Raw genomic sequence first — 27,203 nt, 5'->3', positions numbered from 1 at the left:
CTGCTGAGTTCTGTCGACATTATGTCAACAGAACTCAGTGGTAGTGTAGATGCTGGTATAGTTTTGTCGACAAAACTCTGTAGTCTAGACACACCCTAAGTGGCATATGGGGTCTGGCCACTTACTGGAAGCTTTTGTTGGAGACATGAGACATTGTGATTTTATATCGGTCTAGGGGCTTCTCTCTTCCACATAGTGTCAGCTAGCGGGGGCAGGGAGCCTTAGCAAATACCTGAATCTGCAGACCTGGCTGGAATGGACCACTCTAACCCTAGGCTGGTGGGTCGTTGTGGGAATGAGCCATCTTGTCTCGTGTGTCTTCCATGGGCTAGAATATACTGAAACGGGGGACGAGACTCCTGCAGCATTGGAACGGGAGAGCAAAAGGAGCTAGAGCAACGGTTCCCAACCTTTACCAGACGGGGACCCGTTTGGACAATTCAGGAAGACTTGGTGACCCAGGGCAATTCAAAAATGGGGGGAGGAGGGAGGGCAGAGCCACCTGGGAGACACTTGGCGACCCTTTTGAAATGTAATAGTGACCCATATTTGGGTCCCAACCCATAGGTTGGGAAACCCTGAGCTAGAGCCTTTCTGCCATGGGGACCGCCTGCTTCGGCCTGTACGTTCCCACCATGCTGTGCCGGAGGAGGTGCCCCAAATGAGGCACCTGTCTGGAAAAACATTCAGGGTGCGCGAAATCAGAGGGAGGAAGGAAGGGCAGAAGGGGACCCTCTTGGGGCTTCTCTTGGGGCTTCTCCGTTGCTATTTCTCATCTCAAAACCTAAGCCAGGGACAGGGATGGAATCTCAGCCAGCCTCTCCTGGTCCGTACACACTGGCTGATGCTGCAGCTCTGTCCTGGCTGGTTTTTAATCCACACTAGAAATTCTGCTCGACCGGTGGATTGACTTTCCAGTGAGTTTCAATGTGCAAAGGGGACAGCAGGTGGCCAGGCATTGGCCTCGGAGCAGGTTGAAGTTGGAGGTGGAAAACTCCTGCGAGGCCACCTTGTCTGTTGCCTGGCCACTACAGGAGCGTTTCCTGCTGCACGTTTACTACTCGGTCGTCCAGCCTAGTTTTAAATGTCTCAAGCAACAGGCCTGCTGCTATTTCCCTTAGAAGACTGTAGTCTGGGCAGTCCGCTGAGGCTCCAGTGTGTCTATGCAGAGCGGGACTTGTCTCTGTCCGGCCCTGTTATCAGGGAGCAGGGGAAAGGCTCGGCCTGGGAATTGCAGGGCTTGCTTGGGCCCACTTCCCTGACAACTGGGATAAGAAAAACATTCTCTCCACCCTCTGTCACTGTAACGGGTGACTGCGTGTCGGAGGCCGTCTGAAAGCAAGCAAGCTTTGCTAAAGTCGTATTTTGTTCAACGAGTTAATCACCCAGTCGTGGTTGGCCGTCCAGCGATTGGACAGGCTGACACAGACTCGACGGGGGGAGAGCAAGCAAGGCGTCGCAAGTGCAGAGCGTCCGCTCAAAGGTGGCATGTCAGTGTCAGCGGGTCTGGTTGGGCGTGAGGGTCACCATTAGCATGAGAAGAGTATTGAGGGACCCGGTGAAATAAAGAATGTGAAGGGCCACGGGGTCTGTGTCAAGTTCTGTAGAGCATCGGCGCAAGGCTCTTGTGATGGGGATGGTCTCTGAGAATTGTACACCCGCTGCAGGGGGAGAGGCCCGCAGATAGAGATGATGCTGTAGGACTGGAGGCATCTCATACCCGGCGTGAACACCCAGAGCTGCTGCCTTTGAACAGGCAGCCACTGTGTGGCTTTCATTTTAGAGTTACAGGAAGCCAGGCTTAGATGTGAGAGGTCTGCAGCAGGGCGACAGCACTGGCACCAGAGGTTTAGAAGTCGGCTCTTTTTGTTTCAGCACTAAGCCACATGCATGCTCGCCTGCAGCCTGCACAGGATCCTTGCTCACTGGCCCTGCTCTGCCCCTGCGTGCTCTGCATATGCTAGGCCTTTGCGTCTTAGAGCTCAGGTTTGGTTTGTCTCTTTTAAAGGGCTCCAGTCTGTTTCCATGACCCCTATCGTTTATACCCAGCCATGGCAGGCTGCTCGGGGCTGGAGCCCAGTCAACACACCATTCAAAAGCCCCCACGGATGGTTTTAGGGAAGCTCTATGGTGTGGGGGCAGGCGGGATGGAAACTGCTAACTGCTAGCTTATGAACAAGAGGAGGCCTAAACGGCCGGGTCAGTTTTTCACCTTTCCACCAGGCTCTTGCCTTGTGCTTGGCGGACGGAGCGGGAAGATGGTGTTTCTTTGGGGCGCTGCTCTGGCTGTGAGGAGGAGGTTAGGTCAGTGAGAGGGAGTCCGGACCCGTGCTCCATCCAAACGGCTGTTCGCTCTGTGGCTAAGTCACTTACGCTCAGTGCTTGGGTTTCCCTCTCTGTTCACGGGAGGTACTAATACTTTGTTCACCTTTGCACGGCCCTCTGTGTCCCTGGCTGGAGGTACAGCCTGTGTGCAGACTAGGAAGATCCAAGCAAGCCTTCATGCAAATGTGGATGTAAATTAGCTACATCTGGCCAGCTCGTGGAGAGTTGCCAGTGCAGCCTTTAGCGTTGCCAAGTTTGCGCACCCTAGTGCTAAATGAACAAGTGTGTTATTTATTTAGGGCTTAAGACCTAGCTTGGTCTTTTCCCAGCTGACAGCCCTGCATGCTACCGCCCTGCGCTGACTTCGAGTAGTTAATCGCACCCCTCACTGCAGCAGGGGTCTGGCACGTAGGGCCGGGAAGGTGGTGTGGTGAGCTGTCCCAGGTCCGGCTGCTCTGCCAGGCCCCCCTCTTCCAAGGCAACATGCAGTGGGTTATGTGAGTTTCAGTATTGGGGACTTCTGTTTACGTGGGGGGGGAATGTGTCTGAGCAGTTGCAACAAGGTCACTGACCGCGTGGCTCACCCTCCCAGGCTGGAGCTGGGTAAACTGAGCCTCGCTCGGAAGACGTTGGGATAACTGCCCTGCAAAGAGCAGCAGGAGACTGCTGTGAAGGGGGGCAGCTCAGGACACTGTGGCAGACTGCTGAGCGGGAAGAAAGCGCTCCAGGGAAAGGCAGGGCTGGGAGAGACCCTGGCAACCCCCAGGCAGCAAGGCCCGGGAGGAGGGAGGGAAACCTCGGGGTGTCTGGCCTGGCGAATGGGCTGTTTGGGGGCTGGGTGGTAGTTACACTTCTTCATATTAAACTCAGTCCTCGGGGAGCAATTTCTAAAAAACCAAAGGCCAGGCCTGAAGAGGTGTATTTGAACAGAGACAGGCTGCCTGGAGGGAGGCCGTAGGCCGTGAGGGACGCATGGGATGCAGCCAGCCCATTATACAGACAGGCCTGAAATTCCTTCCTCCTGAGAGGGCAGGGATCAAACCCAGCCCTGGTCCATGCTGCATTTCTCACCTTCTGGAAAGCAGCAGCTATTTCCCCTGTTTGGAGACACTTAGCAAAGCTCTGCCTAGACGTAAACGAGCCCCAATTCCTCCCGGTGCTGCTAGAGAAATGGTAAAGCCATCACAAAGTAATGCAGGGCACTGCAGTGCCCCAAGGCTGGCGTTGCCCTGGGAAGCTAAGGCTACAAGAAGGCCTTAGACCCTTCCCTGGCGCTCCCAACCGCACTCCACTGGGCAGTGTAGTAGCGCCACAGCTCAGAGAAATGGTTCTAGCCACCGGTTATCCCCAGGTTCCTTTCTCTGTGTTGGTGCTGGCTCTGCCTTGCTTCGCTGGCCTCAAGGCCATTGGCCATTGCCTGACGGGAGTGCCCCCAGTAATGGCTTTTCGTTGTTTCCCCTGCAGAACATAGACATCACCAACTTCAGCAGCAGCTGGAGTGATGGGCTGGCCTTCTGTGCTCTCCTCCACACCTACCTGCCTGCACACATTCCATACCAGGAGCTCAACGGCCAGGATAAAGTAAGTCCTGCTAACTCTGGTCCTCGTGACACTTTGTGTGGCAGGAGGGCTCCAGGGAAGGCCCTCGGTGGTGGTGGTGTTGTGTAACCCGTGTGTAAAGGTCACATCCTTTACGCATATCCAGTGAATAGGTAGAGGGAACATAAGCGAGAGAGAGAGAAATGGTAAACAGGATGAAGTTTAGTAAGGACAAATGCAAAGTGCTCCACTTAGGAAGGAACAATCAGTTTCACACACACAGAATGGGAAGTGACTATGTAGGAATTTCTGATGTGCATCTGACGAAGTGGGTCCTTTGCCCACGAAAGCTTGTGCTCCAATAAATCTGTTAGTCTATAAGGTGCCACAGGACTTCTCGTTGTCTAGGAAGGAGTCAAGCAAAAAGGGATCCAGGGGTCAGAGTGGACCACAAGCTAATAATGAGTCAACAATGTGACACTGTTGCAAAAAAAGCAAACATTCTGGGCTGCATTACCAGGAGTGTTGTGAGCAAGACACGAGAAGTCATTCTTCCGCTCTACTCTGCGCTGGTTAGGCCTCAGTTGGAGTCTTGTGTCCAGTTCTGGGCACCGCATTTCAAGAAAGATGTGGAGAAATTGGAAAAGGTCCAAAGAAGAGCAACAAAAATGATTAAAGATCTAGAGCAGTTGTCCCCAATGCGGTGGCGACATGGCACCTGCCGGGGCATTTCTGTGCGCCAATCAAGTGATCAGAGCTGACCCAAGCCATTCTTGGGCCCTGGGCATGCGGCACACGTGCGGCCCCTGCCCTGGGCCCTCCGTGCATGAGCGGCCCCGCCCCCGGACACATGGCGCATGCGCAGCCATGGCCCCGTCCCCGGGCACCTTAGGGACCACTGATCTAGAGACCTGTGAGGGTATACTGAAAGAACTGGGCTTGTTTAGTTTAGAAAAGAGAAGACTGAGAGGGAACATGATAGCCGTTTTCAAGTATCTAAAAGGGTATTACAAGAAAGTGGAGAAAAATTGTTCCCCTTGATCTCTGATGACAGGACAAGAAGCAATGAGCTTAAATTGCAACAAGGGAGGTTTAGGTTGGACGTTGGGAAAAACGTCTTGTCAGGGTGATTAATCACTGGAATAAATTGCCTAAGGAGGCTGTGGAATCTCCATCGCTCAAGATATTTAAGAGCAGGTTGAATAGACATCTATCAGGGATGATCTAGGTGGTGCTTGGTCCTGCCTTGAGGGCAGGGCACTGGACTTGACCTTGCGAGGGCCCTTCCAGTTGTAGTGTTCTATGGTTCTTTGAAAATAAATTAATACGTTAAAGAACAGGAGGAGGGGGCAGTAGTGGTAAGAGGCAGCTCCTCAGGTCTGGCTGCCAGGTTGCCGTGCAGTGGATACTGCAAGTTCATATGAAGAGGAAAACCACCCTCTTGAAAGGGTACCACGAGCTCCTCCCATTGCTCCTACCAACCCCAAAGCGGATCCGGGAAGGTGGCTCCCTTCCAGCTACTGTTAAAGAATCCAGGAGCCTCCGAGGACCAAGTGCTTTGGTAATTCAGCTGCATAGTTTGGTCTTCCAGGATAGATTTCATAATCATTTGGAAAGAGAGTGTGTGTTTGTTGTCAAGCTGGGAACCGCGGACCTTGCTTTCCAGCTACCGACCTGTTCTCCTGCTCGCCCCCCTCCCAACGACTTGGGTGGCGTGAGCATTCATCCACAGACTCAATGCGGGGAAGAGACCTTTCAGTGGCGCTGCCGGGAAAACAGCAAGCCAGAAAGAAAAAGCATTTCACCGCATTCCTGTATCACACCCACTTTCTCTGTCTCCGCTGTAGACATATCACCGATGTAGCAGGTCGGGAAGGCCTGGATCAGCTAACGGGCATTCAAATACCAATGGCCTTGTCTGCACTAGGATTTTACCAACTTAGCCACCATCTGTGATCAGCAAACTTTTTCCTGCAAGGGATGTGAAACTGGTGTCAGGACTTACCCCAGAGAGCGCTGAAAAGAGCTAACCAGCACCAGCGGGTGCCAGCCTTTTGTTTTTCCAAGGCTACTTGCCTTTTGGACAGGCGCTAGGTAGTGTTGTGTGGGAGGAGCAGAGGAGACTCCTGGAGGAAGACTGCTCAGGCTCCTTTCATCAGGAGGGAGGAAATGCCAAGCGGCACCAAAGTGTAGGAGCTACGGATGTTATGGACTGGTCAACAACTCGGCAAATGCTTATCGGATAGTCAAGTCAACTAGTTGATTTCCCCCCTTGCTGCCTCTTTCAGATAGAGGCAGCAAAGTGTGTGGGGGGGAGAGAGTACTTCAAAGCAGCAGCACTGCACGGAGCCTGTATGGGCGCTCCATGTGGCGCTGCCCCTTTGAAACACCGCCTCGGCATTTCAAAGCGGCACCCCAAGGAACAAGGGGGGAAGAGGGCGTACTTCAAAGCAGCAGCACCGCACAGCTGAGCAGTGCTGCCCCTTTGAATGCGTGGAGCCTGGGGTCAGCTGGGGACTCCCCGGTTGATCCCGGGTTCCACGTGGCATTTCTGCGGAACCGTGGATCAGGTGTGGAATCCCCAGCTGACCCCAGCTTCTGGGGAACTGCTGCATGAAACCCACAGTCAGCTGACCCCAGGCTCCACACAGCGCTGCTGTTCAAAGGGGCAACGCCGCACAGCTGATCCCCAGCTGAGCGGTTCAGCGCTTCATTTCAAAGCGGCAGCACCGCACAGCTGAGTCCAGGATCAGCTGTGTGGTGCCGCCCATTTGACAGGCAGCACCACATGGAGCCTGGGGTCTGATCCCGGGCTCTGCGCAGCATTTCTGCAGAACCCGGGATCAGCTGGGGAGTCCTGCTCAGGCTATAAGGGGGAGTCCCCAGCTGATCCTGGATTCTGAGGAAATGCCACGTGCAGCCCAGAATGCGACAGCGCAGCCTGGAGCCCAGGGTCAGTCTGTCACCCCGCTGACCCCGGGCTCCATGAAGGCGCTTCCGCTTTGAAATGCACAAGAGCTCCCGCTGGGGACTCCTGTACATTTCAAAGCTGGCACCCGCATGCAGCCTGGAGTCAGTGGGACTTCCCTCTGGGCTCGGGCTGCGCGCGGAGTTCCGCATTCCTCCTTTGAAATGTGCATTCCTGCTGGGGCTCTTGTACAAGTGCCTGTCGACTAATCGATGGAAATTCCATGGACTACTTGACTAGTAAATGAACCGATATTTAACCGCCTTAGTAGGAGCAAAGCCAAATTCACAGATCTACCAGAACCTGGAGAGGGCTCTTTCTCCATTGCTTTGTTGAAAGCACTGAAGCCGATACAAGCTGCAAAGGGTGTTATACATGTGGGACTTGGCTACGCACTATGAGTGTGTAGGATTCTAGCTTTGTCAGAGAAACCAAGCTGTGGTCTACAAGACTTATAGCCTGAGCAGGTCCTCAGTGTGCTCAGTCTAGCTAGGTCAGCCACATTATCCTCCGGCCACGGAGAGCATGCCCATTAAGTGTACGGACCAGCCAGGCAGCAGCAAAAGGTGCTAAGGGCCTTCATTAAGGTGACTGATGTAATAGGAGCAAAAAGAACCTTAACTGAGACAGGGATCATGCCTGCTTGGAGCCCCTAATGCAGTGCAGTTGCGGACTGGCTTTTATCAGAGCATATCCCGGGAGATGAAGCTGCGGCTGCCGAGGCTGAAGACTGAAACAGGCCACCAGGCCGTGGTGCCACATGCTGCCATATGGGAACCTTGGGTTTTGGATTTCCACTTAGGCTGTTGACAGCAAGCTGCCAACTTTACATGGGAGGAGGGGAAATAAGTCATTGCAACAGCAGCATCACCTTCTAAGGTGCTGAGGGGTTTGTGAACACTTTGTCATCATCTATCAGGTGGAAAAATGACAGCTGAGCAGCTCTGTGTTGAGAGAGGTTCTAAAACCCAAGCACCTGGCTCCGTCGAGTTACTGCTGGCTGGCTCCCCGCCTCGGAGGAGGACAGCCTTTTTGTTTTACCAGATGCGGTGTCGCTTCCCCCACCCCAGCTGCACGTGTCCCCTCCCCCGCCCCCCACATACACACTTTCCAGTCTTCACATTACACAGAAACCCCAGGAAACGGCTCTGTCTGAGCAGAATCTACCCACATTCTTACACTTTTCTGGTTAAGCGTGAACTTTCCACCAAGTCAAAACAGCAAGTGAGAGAACCGAGGCCAAGAATCCAGCCTTAGGAAAGAACTAATCTTTCGCTGTGAGGATGACCCCACAGACAAAATCTTTCCTGTGGTCTCCTCAAGCAAATCACGTTTATCTGCGTGAACCGTGTCTGAAACATGGTATGTACCGAGGAGGTGAAATCCTGTTTAACTAGTTAACCAGTTTAACATTACATTAACTAGTTAATCCATTAAACAGCAGGGGCTGCCTCCCCTCTCCAGTTGGGGTGGGGGGCTGCTCCAGACCCAACCAGTTAGCCATAACCAGTAAGCCCTCACCTGGTAAGCTTAACAGGTTAACCGTTAACATCCCTAGTACGTACTGCAGTACACTAGCATTGTAATTGGTGAGCCCTGCCACTACAGTGAAGGGCATTTTAGAAATCCATGTAATACATATTAATACCAGTGATTTAAAGTTGGACCTAACATCCCAAATGGATTTTGGGCTTTAGATGCTGGATTTGGCTTGAAAGCTTATAAGGACTGGGCTCAGCTGAGAATTTGGAAACAAGCTCTGAATTTCCCCCAAATTTTAATGTACCTTGGGGATTTGAGACCCATTTCTATAATGTTGTTCAGGTCCCTTATTCTGTTCTCCCAACTGCCTTTTATAGAGAGATTTTCATGATGATGGATCTTCCCTTTCTTGGACTTAGCCTGTGTTTAGCGACAGTATAAATTACCCACTGCCAACCAGTCCCAAGGGAGTTGTACTCTCTTGCCACTGATATCTCCTGAGACAATTCAGCAAACCCTTTGTCTGAGCCATCCTTTCATTATCTGTTATTTGGCTCTGACTCGCTCTTCAGCATATTTATCCATCTGAAATCACAGTCTTCTCCTTGAGACATCGTAATCAATTTCACAAGAACCAATTCCATTGTCCCGAATAATGGAGTGTTGCTTCCACAACAGTAGTTGAACTCTTCGGAGACAGATTGTTGGCAGGAGGCATCCCTAATGACAAAGAAAGGGCAAAGATCAGTTACAAGTAGGATTCCCTCAAAACAGAAAATGCTCCTCGACTTTGGAAGCCATGCCAGCTCTTTAGGGAAACACCCATCTAAGGGCCCACGCAAACTTGAGAGAACCTATCCTGCAGTAGATGAGTTGCTGGACAGGAGATTCCTTAAGTTGTGGAGACACGTGGCTTGGTATGAATGGCTCTTCTCATCCCGAGCCCTGCACATCTTGCCTGCCTGAAAATCTTAAGTCTGCTGCATCTTCTCATTTGGACCAACGTGACCCCATAGCCCCAGGCAGGATTCAGAGATACAGCGCTCACTTTGGTGCTGAGCCTAATGGCTGTGTCTTGTGCCTTATTTTCACAGAAAAGAAATCTGCTCTTGGCTTTTCAAGCTGCTGAAAGTGTGGGCATCAAGCCGAGTCTGGTGAGTATCTGGGTGCTGGGCAGGGGGTGTGGATGAGGATGGGAAGGGGTTTGAATACGTTGATCCAAATCCACTGTGACACTGGAGACCATTTAGTCTCGTTTTAACAAGTCGTGTAGTGTTAAAGGGAAACTGCGGGCAAATAATGCTAGCCTGAAACTTCGTAACATCAGGAAGACTCAGCATGCAGAACAGCTGAAATGAAGTTAATTCCAGCCAGCCATTCCTGCTGCGACCCTCACTACGTGTGGGAGAGCCCAGGGTCGGGCTGTCAATCCGTATTTCAACTGACTGCTTGCCTGGGTTACACATGAGCGTTTTCCTCCTAGCTGTTCAAGTCCCTGTTTTGAAATGCCTTTGGGTCCTGACGTGACAGCACATGGGGAACAAGGAGATTTCTTAGGCAGAGGTTAAACCTTTAGGGGGTTTGTGAGCTAAATAAGGAGCCAGAAACATGTGTGTCTGCACATAGGAGCGGACACTGGAAGTATAATAACCATACTTCGAGAATTAATCCTTCAGTGCAGATTGAAGAGATCCTTATGGGATATATGATGCATCTGGCTGCCTCATCAGCTTGTGTCTTGGCACTGCGCAGTGTATTTAATATCTCAGCCTCACAAATCATTAGGCCAGTGCACGACTATGCAGTTTAAGGCTCTAATTGAATTAGTTCTGAAACTGAATGAGAGCCTCCGCATTAGCCTTGTCTGCCCTAAGGGTCCCAGGGCTGCTAGCACTGGGGAGCTGGCCCAGTAGAAGAGTGGGATACTGTTGCCAAATTCCCCTACTGCCGCCCATACAAAAGGGGCTTTTGCTCAGCAGCTTTCTGCTGTGAGAGGGGAAGCAGGTAGGTGGTGTCTTTTTTTAAAAGGGGACTACTCTCCCTCAAGGCCTGCCCGAGGGAGGGAAATTTCCCCATTTTGTTCCACTGTAGCCCCTCTAAAGAGCCACGTTGTCTGCTAGTGATGCAGGGTCTGTTGCTGTCTACACAGTGCTACTAGGAACCCAGGCAGAAACAAAATATCCCCGTCTATGCATATGCAGGTCTGGGTCCTTCATGTGTAATGAAGATGCACTAGAGTTTCCCAGGGCACTTCATGGCATCTGGACATGCTGAAATAAACAAGATATCCAGCCTTTGCCTTATTTTCCTTTTCAGACTGCCCCCCCCCGTAGTTTGCTATTACTGCTTCCCCACCCTGACTGCGGCTGTCTCCTGGCCGAAAGGCAGAGACCCACCCTACACGATTGTCCCGTTTCTAGAGTCTGGCATGCCCAGCTGTGTGCTCCTCACAACGGCATGCAGGGAGGGTGTGTCTGCGTTGTAGACAGGCGATGTGATCCCTGGCGTGGGCAGACAGGCGCGCGCAAGATCAGCTCGGGTTAGCGCCCTGAAAATAGCAGCGTGGCAGTTACAGCCCTCAAGGCCAAGCTACCGCCAGTACAGCAACATCACGCTGCTCTTTTAGCTTGCTAGCTCTAGCTAAGAAGCAGGAGCCTGTCGGCTCGCTCTGGGAATCAAACGTCTTGCAGCTGAGAGGCAGGTTTCCCAGGAAAGGCCGAGGCACCTGTTCTGGAGGGGAACCGAACCAAGTGCGAATGCAGCTAGAGGGGGCCGTGCAGATCAGCATGTGACCACACTGAATGGTCAGGTGTGAATCTGGACTCATCAGTTCTGGCTTCCCCCACGTTTCTCAAGGAGGGGCACATGTTTGTCATCTGAGAACTGAGCCCACAGCTCCTTTTACCTGCTTCCTTTACCAGTTCTCAAGTGAAGTAGTCGCGCTGGACAGACCCAAGCAAACCCCTCGCAGAGACAGAGTCCAGATTTTGACATTTGGTTTCGTTCTGCTTAGAAATGAAGGTCACAAATTCTGACATTCTCTGAAAGGAAAAGCCCTGGAGTTCCATGATTCTAGGTCAGTCCACTTGGCTGGCTGCCCTGGGCCCACAGCCCTGGAAGCCCTGAGGTCCCCAAATGCACGGCAGTCTGCCTGGCTGGTGCCTGGAGCCATGGACCCTGGAAGCCCGCGGGTTCCCAGCACTGGGGCCATCAGCCTGGACAGTGTCTGCCTGGGGCTACAAACACCACAAACCTGGGTTGCCAAGGGGCTGGGCGGGTGAGCTGACAGGAAGCAGCGTGGCTTCTGGAGGAACGAGGTCAAAATCGAAACACGTCAGTTCTGACAAATTGGTAAATTTCAACAAAAAAATGTTTTGTTAAAAAAATTTCCAGCCAGCTCTATTAATTAGGCTTGGCTGGCGCTTGCTCCCATAAACTGTTGCCAACATATAAACATTTCTCCAATTGATGGCCTGTTATTTCTGGCAGTTGTCTGCACTCTCTATTATGGCTAAGACAAGGTCCATCACATTCCATTAAGATCTAGTGTGAAGATTTTGGCATGTGCTCTGGGCAGCTAAGAACACTGGATCAGAAAGCAACTTCTCCAGGAGTTCGCAGAAACCCGACATCCCAAGGCAGTGATGCTCAGGAGATGCGAACGGCACGTTGCCTTTAGCCAGTGCTTTATATTTGCAGAGCATTGGACAAACATCTAACCCTGATTTGAGGAGGGCTAATTAAAAAGAGGCTCATGTGCTTGTCTCAGCTACATGGGTGCAACTGTCTTGAAGGCACTGGGATGGCTCTAGCACAGCAGAGCTAAGAGTGAGTACAATCCCACTCCGGCTAGGGCCTTGCTTGCACTGGAAAGGGTTTGCTGGTCTGGCTAGCCTACCGCGCTATGCCGCACACAGCTAGGCCAAAGAGCTCTTGGGCTGGTATAGCTTCTACCCTCCCTCGCCCCGGATACGCTCTCCTGACACAGGGACAGTGTCACCGAGGTGGTGCCTCACAATGCTGTTTTCCCGAATGGGTGTGAGAACTTGCTGCTCTCCCTGGCGTTCTGCACGGAAAGAGCCGGTCACAAAGCAGGTTACAGACACCGCTGTGGCACGGTTATGGCAAATTAGCTTTGAGAGACGAAGGCCCAGGGGTTCCTTCAGTTTGCCCATCCTCACAGTGTGCAAGAGGCTTTGCTTGCAATAGGCTTTACTCTGATCTGGACCTAGGAGCTGAGAAGGCACCTGGTGAAGACACAGTAGATGGTAACTGTTAAATCTGAGGTCCATGTAACCTCAAGGAATGTGTGTGTGGGGGGTGCTTGGCTCTCCAGCAGTCACCGGCCTCGCCCCCTTGGCCCAGCTCAGCAAGACTCTGGCGTGGCCTAGCTTGCTTGGCCATGAAGAGGAATACGTGTTCTGTTAGGGTCACCACAGCAGCGCTGGGCGCCCTAGAGCATCCCAGCCAGAGGAGCGAGGTGTGGGGGTGTTGTATACATTCGTCAGTACTAGAGTCTTCGTAGGGATCTTTAGTCTTGCTCCCGCCCCGGGTGCTAATGGCCGAACGTTGTATTTTGTATTCAGCTGCGGGGCCGTTGTGCTGGCAAATTGTCATTTCTCTATGCCAGGACTCCCTTCCTCCCAGGCTGGGGCGGGCATTTAGCTGGCCCCAACAGCTCTCTCATCCCGTCAGGCCATGGTGTTCCTGGAGATCGGCGCCCTGCCAGGCTTTGCTCATTCTGTGTCTATCCTGCAGCGGCATGTGGCCCAAACAATGGCACCGCACTGGAAAAGGAAATGCCCGTGGCAGGACCCCACGCCCCGCTTGTTACCCTGGCCCTGTCTCCCCCTTGCTAACTCTCTGTGTCCTGTGCAGGAGCTCAGCGAGATGCTGTACACAGACCGGCCCGACTGGCAGAGTGTCATGCAGTACGTGGCCCAGATCTACAAGTACTTTGAGACCTGAGCCCCGCAGCAGAAGGGGGCAGAAGTGGGGGAGAGACTGAAGAATGCCACGGACGCACTCGATCACTTTAAAACCCCCTCGTTTCTAGTCCACGAGCCAGCCACGGCCCTGGGCTCCAAGGGAAGCTCTTCCGCAATCCTGATCACATCTCAGAGAGCTGGGACTGCAACCAAATAAACTCCATTGTCCGCCACTCCAAACCACAGACAGCTGCACGTCTATTCCAGCGCGGACACGACCAGCGGCGCTCTGCCCCGGGGGGTATTTCCGAAGATAATGCCCTTGTGCTTGATGATGGCTGCCAGCTGGCGCCATGCCCCAGAACAAAGTGACTGCAATATGCGCTTTGTAAAGTGGTGCCTGACGCGATGCTGGCGCTCCCGGGACACTGGCCGAGAACTGGTATGAACCAGCTGCCAGCAATGCTCCTCCGACAGTTACAAAGAGATGCCTAACCCGGACACGTCCCCAGCACGCCCCTCTCCCCCCTCATTTCCGTGTGTGCCCCGAGGCAGAACCTCTCCCCTCCGGAGCTGGGCTACCTGGCATGCTCACAGACACACGCTCTGCTTTGCCTGACTCAGGGCAGCCTGCAAGGCCTGCCACAGGATCTTTTCCTCCCGCAGAGACCCGCCCATGTGCTCTCACCACTCAGCCATAGAGGGAACTAGTAGGTGCCGTGACTCCGTTCCTGGTCAAAAAAAAGTAACCGCTTCGATGGGTGAGAGAACACCCCCCCCCCCCGCTTCAGTGACAGACCGCCTAGGGAGTCAGAGCCCTGACACGCACCAGCTGACTGTGTGGGCACAGTCGTTTCTGTAGTGCTGCCAATGCAACTAGTTTGTGTTATGACACAAGGTGCCAGAAAGCAGGCAGTGACTCATTATACTAGAGAGGCGCTGCAATATCTCAGAGCGACACCGTTGTGGCAGGTTTGTGTAAAGTAAACTCATGACTCCAGGCTGTCCCTGAGTACTCTGCAAGGGGTGTCAATTCTCGTGAGTTACTGGCCAGCCGCCTCGTTAGCTGTGCTCTAGGCTGTGACATGTAGAGCGTAGGTTGCTGCTATAAGTGTCGCCTTGAGGTTACGGTAGAAGAACACACAGGAGATGAATACCAACGGCAGCATGCAGCTGTGCTCTGAGTTACAGCGAATGTAACTGGCCACTCTGTTTTGTGGCTGAAGCTAGAGGTAAGCCTGGGGATCCTGCTGATACCCCGATGTAATGCAGCGGTCAATTGGTCATTGGACATGCCTCTATATTTAGCCCCATAAACTTGACTCTTCAAATCCTCCTCAGAGCTAGTAAGTAGCAGTCGGGCCCCCCTAGAAAGAAGGAAGTCAGAGGCAGGCTGGGTAACCCAGTGGCCTCTCAATGTGCTCTTTGCGTGGGAATTACCCTGGCATCTCTGATGCAAGACAAGCTGGGGGCTCCAGCTTTCCGAGGCTTTGCAAGCGCCCTGCGCTCACTTGCTGTTGTCTCCCACCCAAGCGCACTGATTGCAGGGTGCATGGTGAGGGGCCCCACGCAGCTCCATACGAGCCATGCCCAAAAGCCAAGCGCTCCCGGAGTGACAAGTGAATTCCCAGCCATGGATTTAGATGTAGAATTTGGATCTTGGTTTTCTATAAATGTCTCTGCTTTAAGCCCTTCGTTCCACACACTCTGTCTGCAAGCGGAGATGGGTCTGGGTGCTACCGCAGCGCCCAGGCATTTGAAGTACTTCTGTTCTCGGAATAGGTTGGTTGAAAAGGCTGATCCTGCGCCGCGCACAGCTCCCTCCCCGCGTGTACTGATGGGGAGAGATTAGTATGTTCAGGAAGTGCTGGTCACACCCCTCTCCCCCACTCTTGCTATGGTTTTTCAAAATCAGATAATGACTGACTTAGCCACCCAGCTGGTGCAACCTACCTGGTCTGTTCAGCAACGCAGCAGGTGCATTTCTCTGGCGCTGAAGCCAGAACGTGAGCTGTCAGACTAACCCTGGAGAGCGGAGGGGCTGACGTACCCGCTAGTATGTGATGCCTGGACTGTATTGGCAAGGAGGCCTGAAACATCCCCTTGTTAAGTGTGTTCCAAGATGGGGTCTATTTCTGTCATTTCCTGTAGTTCTAAAGATTGTCATGGGACTGGAGCTCTGTCTTGTTGCCAGCTGTCTTAGCAGAAGGAGCTTAAGCCAGGAAGAGTTGACTCTAGGCCCTGATAGAGGCTGCAGGCTGCTAAGCAGTGTCCTAAAGAGAGACTGGACTCTGAAAGGTCTCTCAGTGCTGCGCGGGCTTCTCTGTAATGATGTGATTCAGGGGTTGGGAATGGCCCATGAGCAGACTGAACAGAGCAGGGGATGGACAGGCGTCTCCGAGGGATTGTGAGAGTCTTCGTACCAGGAACAAGTGGCACAGACGTCGCCCACGCCCCTGCCGCTGTGGCTGTCTCCTGCAGCGCTCCAAGCCCCAGGGGGCTGCGCATTGCTGACTCCCAGCCTGCCGTTGCTTGCCTTCTGAGTGAAGTCCTCCGCCAGTGCTTGGCGTCGTGGGGCTGGTGGCTTTGGAGCACGTGGAGGGACGGATTTAACCCTTTGGGTCTCCAGTTACGCTTTGCTCAGAGGGTACAAAACTAAGTCTGAGGCTGATTGCTAAGAAATATTCCCGTCTGCAGGGGTCCGTGCCATGGTGCTCCATTCCCGGGCGGACCCAGCAGCTTCCTCATTCCCTTGCTCCACCTCCCGCAGCCCAGGCCACATTCCCTCTGAGGGGGTGTGTAGCACAAGCCCCCTGAAGTCAAGATAAGGGCCCCGTTGGCATCAGTGGGATTTGCAGGAGGTTTGTGCGGAGCTGAGAGTAACGGCAGCAGTTTTCCTTCCCAGGCTCCAGAACTCACGCTTTCAGGAAGATGGCTTTAGCCCACTCCTGCTGGATGCTCTGCACAGACAGCTGAGAGAGAGCTGGGGGCGGGGAGGCAAGGGCAGCACCATTTGCCCCGAGACACATTTGGACTTTGATTCTAGCTCCTCCCCCCCAGTTTGGTTGGAACGTTCCGAGCCCTCCGCAGAGCACGACTGGGACTGGCCGTGGGAATGTTTCCCTGCAGCTGTGGAATTCCCTCTTCCCCCAACACCAGAGCCCCAGGTCCAGGGCAGGCTTGGGGCCTGGACCAGTGTCTGGGTGTAGAGAGAAAAGCATCGCTGCTCTGCGGTCTCTGAGCTCGGGGCAAGCCACGCAAGCCGTTTGCTCCTGGGAGGGAGAGGTCCCCGGCTTCTCACTAGGCCCCGCGCTCCCGTCCGGGCATGAGAAGTCCCAAAAGTCCCACCTCTGAAGTCCTGACCAGATCTGGAAAGCTCTTCCCGGTCACGTCACGTGAGTCGCTTTGACTGTTCCCTGTCCCCCTGGGCTTCCATTTCCAAAGGGACTAGCGATTTGGGGTGTCCCCTGGGAACTGGCCTCCGTTTCAGGAAGTGCTGAAAACAAGGCCCTTCTGAGGCGTCCCGAACTGGGCGCGCGGCCGTTGGGGCTCCTGAGACGACTAGTTGCTTCTGAACGTTTGGGCCTCACTAACGTTTACAAGTGCAGGGATTCAAGAGCCAGCCCAGCAGCAATTAGGAGAAACCAGCCATCCTGTGCAGGGTGGGACAAGGGTTCGTATCAGCATGGGTTGCTCCTACGCTGCATGGCTCCTTGCGACTTCACCCCTTCGGAGGAAGGCACTGTGCCCAGCCGGCGCTGATGGGACCTTGCTCCCCTGCCACATCCTGCGCTCACGCACCTCGTGCGCCTTGTTCATCCTGGCGGCCCACTCGGCCTGGAAGTCGCTCCCAAGTCCCACCGTGGGCTTGGCTGGGGGAAGGGCCATGTGGCTGAAGGTTGCTTTGGGTCGCTGTTGCACAATGGGTGCAGGGGAAGGGGTGGGAAGCAGAGGGGCTGGCTCGCAGTCACTGGTCTTCCAGAGAAAGCACCACGGGTTTCGCGTCCGGGCAAGGCAGAGAGGAGCCGGGGTTGGGAAGCCAGCCCGGGGCCGGCCCCTTCCCGGAAAGCGAGGGTTTCTAGCACAGCCAGTGTGCTGGCTTGGAAGACGTGCGGAGTGGGGTGAAAGTACAGGATGTGTGAAAGGGAGAGGGCAGGGGAGGTCGGTCTGAGAGATAGTGGAGGCCTCAGAAGTCGTGATGTCTGGAATTTCCTTCAGCTGGGCCTGTTGCCACTGCTATCTGGCAGGATGTCCCTCCAGGGCCTCTGGCAGGAATCCCAGCCTCTGCGCTGAACTCCCACCACGGGGGCTGGGGCCCAGCTGGCTCCCTCTCCCCGAGCTCACAAAAGGCAGCTGAGCGGAGCAGGTTGACAGCACAGACCCCTCTGCCGCTCGCTTTGCAGGCTGAATTTCTGGGCACGCAATTTGATTTTGCATTCTTCTTCCCCTGCAAGCTTCCGCCCACCAAGAGGCACCCTCTGCCCGGCTGAACTCTAGCACTTCTCAAAAGGTTGGTGGGAGCCGCCATATCTTCCTTGCCTCCTCCTTGCCCTACATGACCCCTGAACCCTCTGCGGGATTTAGGACCCCTAAATCCAACCTTGCTCTCCGTGACTGCCTTTCCCTCACTTCCTCGACGGTCAGAACTGGAGAGAAGTTGCCGCCTCTGATCACAGATTTTGTACCTTTCATCTTTCCCTGATCCTGGTACCTCGGCTTCCTGCAGCAAATGTCCAGTTGTTTGCAAAGCTATTCCATGGGCCTGAAAGGCAGACTGTGGCCAAGGAGATCCTGCTGTTCCTGTGCAGAGGGCTTGCTGCCTAACAGGCCTTGTTCACACGCCCTCAGCAATAACTTCTGCCTTTCCTCGCCGGCATTGCTTTCCACCAGCTCTCGTGCTAGCCAGGCTCAGCCACCAGCGACGGGCAAAGTCCAGGCTGGCATCGATTCCCCGTTAACATTTTTCACAGCTGATGGTCTCGTCACTTTTAACTTGCACGTGTGCCAATTTTCACGGGGCAGTGCTGGACACGGCGTTTTTACTGGGTTTGAGCAGACTAGAATTGTGCCAAAAAACAAAGAATCGTCTTGAATAGTCAAGTAATTTTAGCTCTGTCCATTGAATACAGATGTTACATCTTTGGTCTAATTTATACAAAGCACACTAGACTGTATATACTAGGCACTGTCAGCGTTGGACATGCTAATGCAGATGTATTTAAAGATTAACATTATTAACGGTACAATGCGAAATCTGTAATATAGCGAATAAATCCTTTTTTCCTGATGACATCTGGCCTTGCTGGTGTTCTAAATACATGAACCCATTGGGGTCTGAGTCTGCCTGCTGGGGGGGTCCCATCTAATGGAAGCAATGTCTGCAAAAACCAGGCAGAACTGTGTTGGGGCCGGGCTCTCCTGAAGGATTGACCCACAACTGCTCTGTTCCGGGGTAGCTGAGTTGATTCTGAGGTCCAAAAGAAACCTGATCTGAACTCAGCTCTAGGATCCAGGAGCTTCTAATGCCAGCCCCAGCACCGATTCCTCCTGTGGCCAAGGAGAAGTCACGTAACTTCTGGACTGCCGTCTCCCCATGCATAATGAGCACAATGCCTGTAGTGGGGGACTGGTGTGAGGATTAATGTTTGCAGAAGCTCCTGCAGAAGCAAATCACTAATTACTGTGAGGCACAATACCAGGGAAGTGCCATGCGCCTGTACGTGGGGGCGAGTGTTGGCGTTTCTCATAGATTGATGAGAATCTTTGAGTCTGTGTAGGGCCTGGAAGGCGGGTTCTCCCCAGGAGCTGACGGGGATGGGAAGAGGCTCAAAAACATGTTGAACCTACATACGCTGCTTTACCCTCCTATTCGTGGTGTTAGGCTGCTGTTGTGCAACTGACACCTGGTACAGGAAATCCTCTCCAGCAGCTACACAGCTACAGCGCTCCACAAATGTAGCTTGTGCCGATAGCGTGCCCGGCCGCCTCTCACGCTGTTTGTACAATAGTGCCACATGGGGGGTGCTAAAATCCGAAGGCCAGCCGCCTTCCCCATGGCGACACCCACGTGGCAACTGCAGGATATCTGCCCCCATCTTGCTGTTTGTGCATCTTCCACTGACAATAGTGTAGACAGCGCCCTGGGATCTGCACATGCCCGGATCAGTCCCACCTCCCCCCCCTGCCGCTTCCCCTGACCCGCTCCGCTGCCCCCGACCCCTCCCGGCCACCCCTGCTTCCTGCCGGCTGGTTCTCCTCTTCCCGATCTCCCCCTGGCCAGCTGCGTTGCCCCCGACCCCCTTTTCCAGCCAGCCCTGCCCCCCTTCCCAGCCGGCCCCTCCTTCCCATCAAGAGTGTCCGGTATTTTTTTCTAAACCTACCTGGTAACCCTAGCCACGGCCACAGCCGCAACTTCCCTTCTGTCAGGCCACTGTCTCCATGTCTGTCTGCAGACCACGGAGGCCCATCTCACTGCTGAGGAAGCCAGCTCCTGGGACCCTGTGTGGCAGATGGACGAGCGGCCAAAGGCCCTGAGATCTGGTTAATTATGGGTTATACTCAGGAGCTGGGCTGCTTCTCTACACCTCTTGCTTCAGCAAAGCTGGCCTGAAAAATCTCACAACTCTCCCTCTTTCTGGTGCTTCCTGCTGCCAGTCACGCCGCGGAGACCCCTCTGCCCAGGGCAGGGAGCATTTCTGGGACCAGCCGCAGCTACGAAACTGCAAACTCCTGCAAGAGGTGGAGAAGCCGCTGCCTCTGTTCCAGCCTCCCAAAGAGTCTCAGCCCCGGAGGTGACCGTTCCCGCGGAGGGCAATGCTGCTCGTACAATCCAAACTGGGTTTGGTCCGGTTTATTTCAGGAGCCCAGCTCCCAGCACTCAGCTGCAGGAAGCCACTGCCCTGGTTCCCCGTAGAGCCGGGTCCAAGGCAGGCCCTGCTGCTGGCCAGTGAACTCCTGGCTCCGAGAGTGGGCTTGGGCCAAGAGAGCAGCAAAGTGGTAACGCGCACGGCTGAGAATCGCAGCCTCCCGGGCATGTCGGAGCAGTGATTCGCAAGGGCTGAGCTGCGGGCTTTCCAGGAGGTGGGTGTGAATGGTCAACTGGTCACCTTCCTGGGTGAGGCTTACCGGTTCCGTTAACCGGGTGGGCTGGAGTAGTTCCCCACCTCCCACAGACGGGGGCCTGCTCCCACCCCACAGGGCCAGCTCCAGGCAGGGGCTCTCCTTCCGATCGGAGCAGCCCCTGCCCGCGGTGGGCCCGACCCAGCCTGCTCTGCCCAGTCCGGGGCAGGAGGGGCTCTCCAACCCGGCCGCCTCCCGTTTCATGGGCCAACCAAACAGGATTTTACAGCCCTAGCCCGTGGTGTTGCCAGGTGTCCGGGTTTGAACCGGACTGTCTGCTATTTGAGCTTTCTGTCCGGGAAACAAATTGAGAAATTACCGGACGTAGAAATGTCGGGTATTTTCTAATTACAAAAGTTATATTATTATCCTGAGGATCCGTACGTAGTTGCATCCTGCCTGGCTGGTAGATGTGCTCCCGCTGAGTGAGTGTGTCTACCAGCCAGGCAGTACGCAGCTACGCAGTAGAGAGGGGGCCGGGGCGGGATGGAATCCCTGGGGCTGGACTCGCCCGTGCGCCCCACTGGGACCATGCACAGGATGGGCAGTGCCCCGGGATCTGCATGAGCCTGGGCCAACCCTGCTCTCCACCGGCCACTTCCCCCCCCCCGGCTGGCCCCACTCCTCCCAACCCCCTCCTTGCCAACCCTGTTCCCCCCCAACCTCCAATCTCCCCCAGCCAGCCCCGCTCCCCCTCATGTCCTCCCAACCAGTCCTGGTGCCCCCCCCCATCCCGTTCTAAGACCACATGTGTCCAGTATTTTTTTGAAATGCATCTGGTAACCCTGCTACCCCGGCCGCCCTCCTCTGTGTGGGAGTCTCCTCTGTGTGGCAAACCAGAATTGTTCCCTTCCCTGCAGCGGAGGGCTGGTCTTGTGGGGGACACACGCCTGGAGTCATCCTTGGGCAGGGACTTTGGACAAAGCATTTCTCCACTCTCTACCTGCATTCCTAATCCACCGCTTCTCAGGGGCCCTGGCTTGCCTGGATCTGGCCCCCGAGGCTTGGGGCTGCCCATGCTGTCGCTCCAGCCCCCGCCCACCGCTGTCGCCCCACAGGGCTGGAGCACACACAATCTACTAGGCTGGGCCCCCCTACGCTCTGGTGTGGGTGGGGAGGGTCTTTCTCCTCCTCAGCTGGGGACCACGTCAGTGGGGGGGGGGGTTGTTTTGCTTTGGGGTTTTGGCTTCTCACTTGTGTGTGGCTCCTGACTGAGTTTTCGGTGGGTCAGCGGCCCCTGACCCGAGAGAGGTTCCTCCCCCCGCTGTGCTGGGTGCCCTTTCCTCCCGCCTTTGCCTTGTCTTATTGGATGTAAGCTGTTTGGGACAAGGCTGTTCCTTGCTAGGGGTTTGTATAGCCCCTCCCACTCTGTCCCCGCTGCCCGCTGGCCCCTGCAGACGTCTCCTGTAGGACGAAGGGGACTCCGGGAGGGGTTCTGGGCCGCGGCGCAAGGCAGAATTGTGCAGAAATTCATGTACGGGGAGGATTTCTCACCCCCCTTCCCCTCCCCAGAAATGAAGTTCTGCTTGGTGCCATGGGGGGCCACTGGATTTGGCAGAACCCAGCTCACACACAGAAAAGAGAGCTGAGGGGAGTGTGTGGGGCAGGGGGCCTAGAAGGTTCCCAGCATGCCCTGCGGGAAGGAGAGGGCCGTGCACAGGATATTCCTTGCACACCTGGGGCCCAGGAAAAGGTTTTTCTTCCTCCGGATCACTGAGCTCCGGGGAGAGGAACGGGGAGGCGTCTGGCCACGGGGGGGCCCAGCTGGGCGCTGGGGCAAAAGGACGGGGGCAGAGAAGTAGGAATTGGGCTGTCGTAGGGGTTTCGTTAACTCTAACCTGGGGGAAATGCTGATGTGTCTGTACCGTTACCCCGACTTACGGCCAGGTCGTTGGAAATGATTTACCACAGTAACTGCCCCCGGGGTTCCGGAGCGTTCCTCTGAGACATCAAACTTGTGAACTTTTTCGGCATTTGAAAACGCTGCGTGCGGAACGTTGGCTCTTGTGGGGCAGGCTTTGGAAGGATTTGGGCCCAATGCCCCCCGGCGCAAAAGAGTGACTACCCCAGGCCCGGCTGGTTCAGCAATAGCAGTGCGTCCCTGGGGCACAGGAATTCCCGCTCGGGGCTCTGCTGGAGGTGGACGTTCGAAAGCAAAGGGAGCGGCTTGGAGCTGGATTTTCAAGGCTGGGTGCAATCGCCAGCCTCATTTGCATTTGCAGTTGCCAGGGTTGCTCCTGAACAGGTATTTGCACGTGCAAATAGCAGCTGGGCTGTAAAACTGGCTACTTCAATTACAGTAACCACACATGCAATTGAAGTGCACAGATGTGAGCGGCTGGTCTGTGAGAATCAGCTGATGAGCGCTGGTTCATGTGCATATCGTTATCCAGAGTGTCCCAGGCTAGTTGACGGCAGGGCTGAGATCTGGATCGGGAGCTCATGGAGGAGCTTGGACACCGTGAACTCTTCTGTACTCTGCTAAGCGGCCCTTTGAAGAAATTTCGCAACCCCCTGTTGAGCTGAGATTCCACCCCCTGGCTCTAAAGATGTCACAAGTCTCTTGCTGCCAGAACTCGCTCTCACGCGCTGGGATATGGAGAAGCCCCGAGATGCTGCAGCTGGCGTCAGAATTGTTTTAAGGACACAAATCATTGGACCGGGCAGTTCGTGGCTGCTTAAATTCTGCCACCGTCATCCATGCTTAGGCTGTAATTGCCATCCTGCCCACGGCCAGCGTGCAAATCTTCCCCCAGATCAGCCGGTCGAGAAGCAAAATGTTTACAGCGTGGAAGCAGACGCACACTGGCTCTTGACCCAAGCTGTTTACCTGACCTTTGGCTGATGCTTTTGCTATGAGTTGTTATAATCCCCGTCAATGGGCAGCTGGCAGAACATAATGGCAGCTGGGGGACCACCCCAGAAATGGGGAGCTGGCGGATTCGGTTTTCAGCAGGGAGTCACTGGGATACAGCCATGCAGCCTCTGCAGACGTGAGAGTAACCCAGGTGCGGAGAACGGACCCTGCACCCGGGCTGAAGCAGTGGTCCCGCCCGCGGCCAGGGCTGGCCCTTGCGTTCCCGGAGGCGATGCTAGGATGGGCTACGTGGGTCCACCCACGACGCGATCCGTTCCGCTCCCGCGGCTTCCTGTGCTGGGAACATCTAGACTTGTGAGTGGAGCTCCTCAGCCCTTCCATCGTGACGCCCAGCCCAGCCCTTCGCAGCTCGCCTCCATGACGGTGCCCGGACCCCGTCTGTGCAGGGATCAGAAACGCAGGGCTGGCTCAGATCAGCTGATTCGGGCTTGCAGGGCACTGGCTCCTGGAACCCAAACACCTGTTTAGCTCTGCAGCCCAAGTCAGCTGATCTGGGCCAGCCGCAGCGGTGCCATGGGGCTTTGATCCCTCTGGAGATGGGTCCCCAAAGGGTCGAGAGGCCCAGCTTTGGCTGCTTCTGCCCTGAGTGGCTGGCAGCTGCGTCTGGCTCTGCTTTGCTCCTCCCTGCCAGCATGTTTACAAAGGGCTGTTAGAGCGGCCGGCGGACGGACGGACGGGGGGGGGGGGGGGGGGGCTGGGATTGTGGATTCTCCCATGTGGTGCCGCTGAGGAGGGGCAGTGTCTGTGAGATGAAAGCTAAGAGCCCCACGGCTTGGTCTGGCTTTGCGGGCTGGGATTCCCCGAAGGAATGGGCTTGGGTTCGGGGCTTGCTTTGGCCCGAGTGACTGACTCCCCAGCTCTGGGCGCTCGCTTTACCCGGAGGCTGCTTCTTTCCGAGCACGTCAGGCCCCTGCTGTTGGGAACCGGACGCGCCAGGGAGCACAGCGCCCGGAGGCCTAAGGGAAGTGACTCTCGGTCTGGCCAATGCGAACCGGGTTGCTCCTGGAACTTTGTGGGACCTGAGTGCTGCTGGGTGTGTATGTCAGACCGCACACGGCTCAGGAGACCGGCGGGGGCGTCTGCGAGAGTGCTGAGCCACCAGTTCCTTCCTGACCCTGCTGCCGTCCGCTGCCGCCCTGGGGCCTGGGAGCTGGAGACCCCCGTTCTGAGCTGACAGCGTGACCACGGCCCATCGGGCCGCTCGTTTATGGCTTTGATCGACACGGCTCCGACTGACTCTGAAGGGGGCGTTTTGCTGGTGGGGTTGGGTCGAGAAGTCGTCCGAGTGAACCCGAAGGGGCGAGTCCATATTCTGCCGAGAGCATCGGAGCCCGCGTTCGACAGGGCCTCGAGCATTCGCAGGGGCTTACGTGTGGGGTCCTAACGCGCTCTGGTTTCTGACTAGAGGACTGGGGCAGCTTCCCGGCGCCTGGATGCGGAGGCGCGCGATTGCCAGCGAGCATCGGGACGTGTCTCCGTGTGGGAGCGAAGGGCCGGTTTCTCTGGGCGGGGCTTTTCTCCAGCCCCACGCTCGGCCTCCGGAGGCTGCGCTCACAGAGCTACGAGTCGAGCTTTGCTGGCCCCAGCGTGCAGCCTTGCAGGGCAGTTGTGAAGGTCCCGGCGAGGGGCTGGGGGCTCTGAGCACTGTCTGCAGGAGAAGCTCCCAGAGAGAGCGGCGCCCATGCAGATGTATGGACAGGCACTAGCCAGGCTGCGCCAGGCGGCCACCCAGGAGAGATTCAAACGCCACCATTAGCAGAGTGCCAACAGCGCCCTCAGCTGGCAGCTGTGTTTCTACCGGTGGTGCACATCTACACGTGCCTGCATGCTTGTAACAAAATTGATTCCGCACATGGATGGAAAAATTAGAGCCCACTGGCCGCTGAGAAACAAGGCGGCGGCGGCAGCCCTGAAACAGCCGCCTTCGGAATGAGACCTGCCCACTCAGTTCAGAATCAAGCAGCCAATGGCGCCAGATTCTCATGGGCGCCCCACGTGCCTAATTGTTGGCCTGAGCTCCAGGTCACAGGACAGGCCGGAGGCTTTTCGACACCGAAGAAAATCCTGCTACAGCTTCCGCTTTGCGCCCGTCATACACGAGGCTTTCAGCAGGCGGAGATGGGAGCGCTGAAAGGGGGCGGCGGGAGGGGAGGCCAAAAGCCACCCCCTTCCCGGAACTTGGCTTTATTAACAAAGGCCTGGTCACATGGTTGCCCCAGCTTGGGCTGCTCCTAAGGTTCCTCCCTGCAGCCTGCTCAGCCCACCCCCTAAATCCTCTCTCCCACCAGAGCCACTCTCCGGGAGACGGAGCTCCCTGGCTCACCATCTTTCCCAGTTGGCTCAGCGCCTGCCAGGGGCGGGTGGGTCTGAAGTAGACTCCGCCCACCTGTCCCCGTGCCCCACCTGAGTGCTGTTTCTAGCTGCCTGGTGGCCCTTGCGGTGTTTATTCCTGGTTCGGCCGGGCTGGAGGCCAATGCCTCGGTTATTTGACTCCCAAACACTAGAATCCAAGGGAGCGGCACAGCCCTAAGGACCCTACAAGGACAAACCAGTCCGGGCGGTTCTCCGCTGAGCAGCCAGCCACAAGCAAACGGAGGTGTGCGGCCGTGGCCCACGCGTGTCCTGCTGCCACAGGCGCAGCTCAGCCCCAGGAAGGGCGACTTCACCCGCAAGCCGGCAAAGGGGCTGGTGATGATCGAAGAGCCAGGGGCTGTGTAAAGTAGCCCGGGAGCTGGGAACAGCTCACCCCTGCCAGCCACGACAGGCCATTTAAGGACTCCTGGCTCGGGGGCTCCATCGGCCCAATGCTCCGCGAGGGCCAGTAGGTCTGGAGTGTGAAGGGGGCGGTGCACTGGAGGAGGGCTCCCTTCTGGGTGCGGGTGCCTGGGGTGGAGAAGACCCACTCTGTGACGGCGCAGGGTTCGTATTGCCGTAGCCCCTCGGAGTGCTGCTCGCGGACCTGCCCGACCGTAGGCCACAATCTCCCCTCTCGCCGTCGGAGGGTCTCTGGCCGAGGCTCTCGGCTCCAGCAGGTTGGAGCGTAAAGCCAGCAAGTGGGCTACGGATGCAATCGGCCCCTCCTTCCTAGTGTGCTTGGCCTCCTCGAAGGGAACCAGACTTTGCATGTCTGCCCTGCACTTACTGTTTGAACCCAGTGACTCCACGCCCCCCTGTCTAGCCCTGGGGACTAATTGTTAGAGGACGCTTGGTCCAGGGTGCTTGCTCGGGAGACCCAAGTTCAATCCCCTCCTCTGCCACCGACTCCTTCCGTGACGTTGGGCATGTCAATTCATCCCTCCCTGCCTCGGTTTACCATGTGCACAGACAGCCCTCCCTCATCTCAGGGGCTTTGATGCAGCTCAGCACCTTAGCGACTGTGACGTGTGCACACACTGTGGAGGGGAGGATGCTCCAATACAGCCAGAAAATTCTGTGATTTTTCTCATTTTTTGGTCCTGCGTGTTAGGAAAGGGCGGCCCCTCGGACAAAAGCCCTTGGCTTTGAAGGGCCTGGGCCCCATCTTGGAGAGACTCCCAGACAATCCAGCCCCGCCGGCGAGGGATGCGATTGAGATCTGGCTCCTCCAGACTTTGAACCGAATTATAAACAATTGTTGGGCCGCAAACATCATTCAAACTCCCCTCTCCGCAGCCCATTGAGAATCCCATTGGCACCTTCTCTCAACGCCCGCTGGCGGCCGGGGACCAGCGAATTATTCTCCCTGCCCGGCTTGGCAAGGGGCAGAAATGCTTCTTTCTTCCTGCTGGGGGGCGGGAGGTCAGTGCCGTTCCGAGGCTCGCTCCGCGGGCAGGCAGCCAGCCGCTTTGTTTTCTGACGGGCACCAAGTTGTGGAGGTTTTGGCCCGGAAAGCGCTCGAGCTGTGAATGAAACAACCTCCAATTGTCTGAACGGCCAGGCTGGGGCCTTGTGCTCAGTCTCCGTCCAGGGCTGAGAAGCGTAACTG

At 55.7% G+C, this 27,203-nt stretch overlaps 1 protein-coding gene across 4 annotated transcripts in view; it reads left to right on the top strand.

The window, feature by feature from the left end:
• The window catches only part of SPECC1 (sperm antigen with calponin homology and coiled-coil domains 1), a 174,298-nt gene extending 155,766 nt beyond the window's left edge, over nucleotides 1-18,532 (top strand). For all 4 annotated transcript variants that reach the window (XM_089772143.1, XM_089772142.1, XM_089772144.1 and 1 more), the window contains 3 exons: nucleotides 3,790-3,906; nucleotides 9,409-9,468; nucleotides 13,193-18,532. In XM_089772143.1, the coding sequence (XP_089628269.1) occupies nucleotides 3,790-3,906; nucleotides 9,409-9,468; nucleotides 13,193-13,282 (267 nt within the window). In that variant the 3' untranslated portion in view covers nucleotides 13,283-18,532. The remainder of the gene's footprint in view (nucleotides 1-3,789; nucleotides 3,907-9,408; nucleotides 9,469-13,192) is intronic.
• The last annotated feature ends 8,671 nt before the right edge of the window (nucleotides 18,533-27,203 follow it).

This window comes from Pelodiscus sinensis, chromosome 21 (assembly GCF_052426305.1).
Source record: "Pelodiscus sinensis isolate ZL-2025 chromosome 21, ASM5242630v1, whole genome shotgun sequence".
Taxonomy (NCBI): Eukaryota; Metazoa; Chordata; order Testudines; family Trionychidae; genus Pelodiscus; species Pelodiscus sinensis.
The sequence above is the reverse complement of the archived record's forward strand: the minus strand, read 5'-3'. Positions and strand labels throughout refer to the sequence as shown.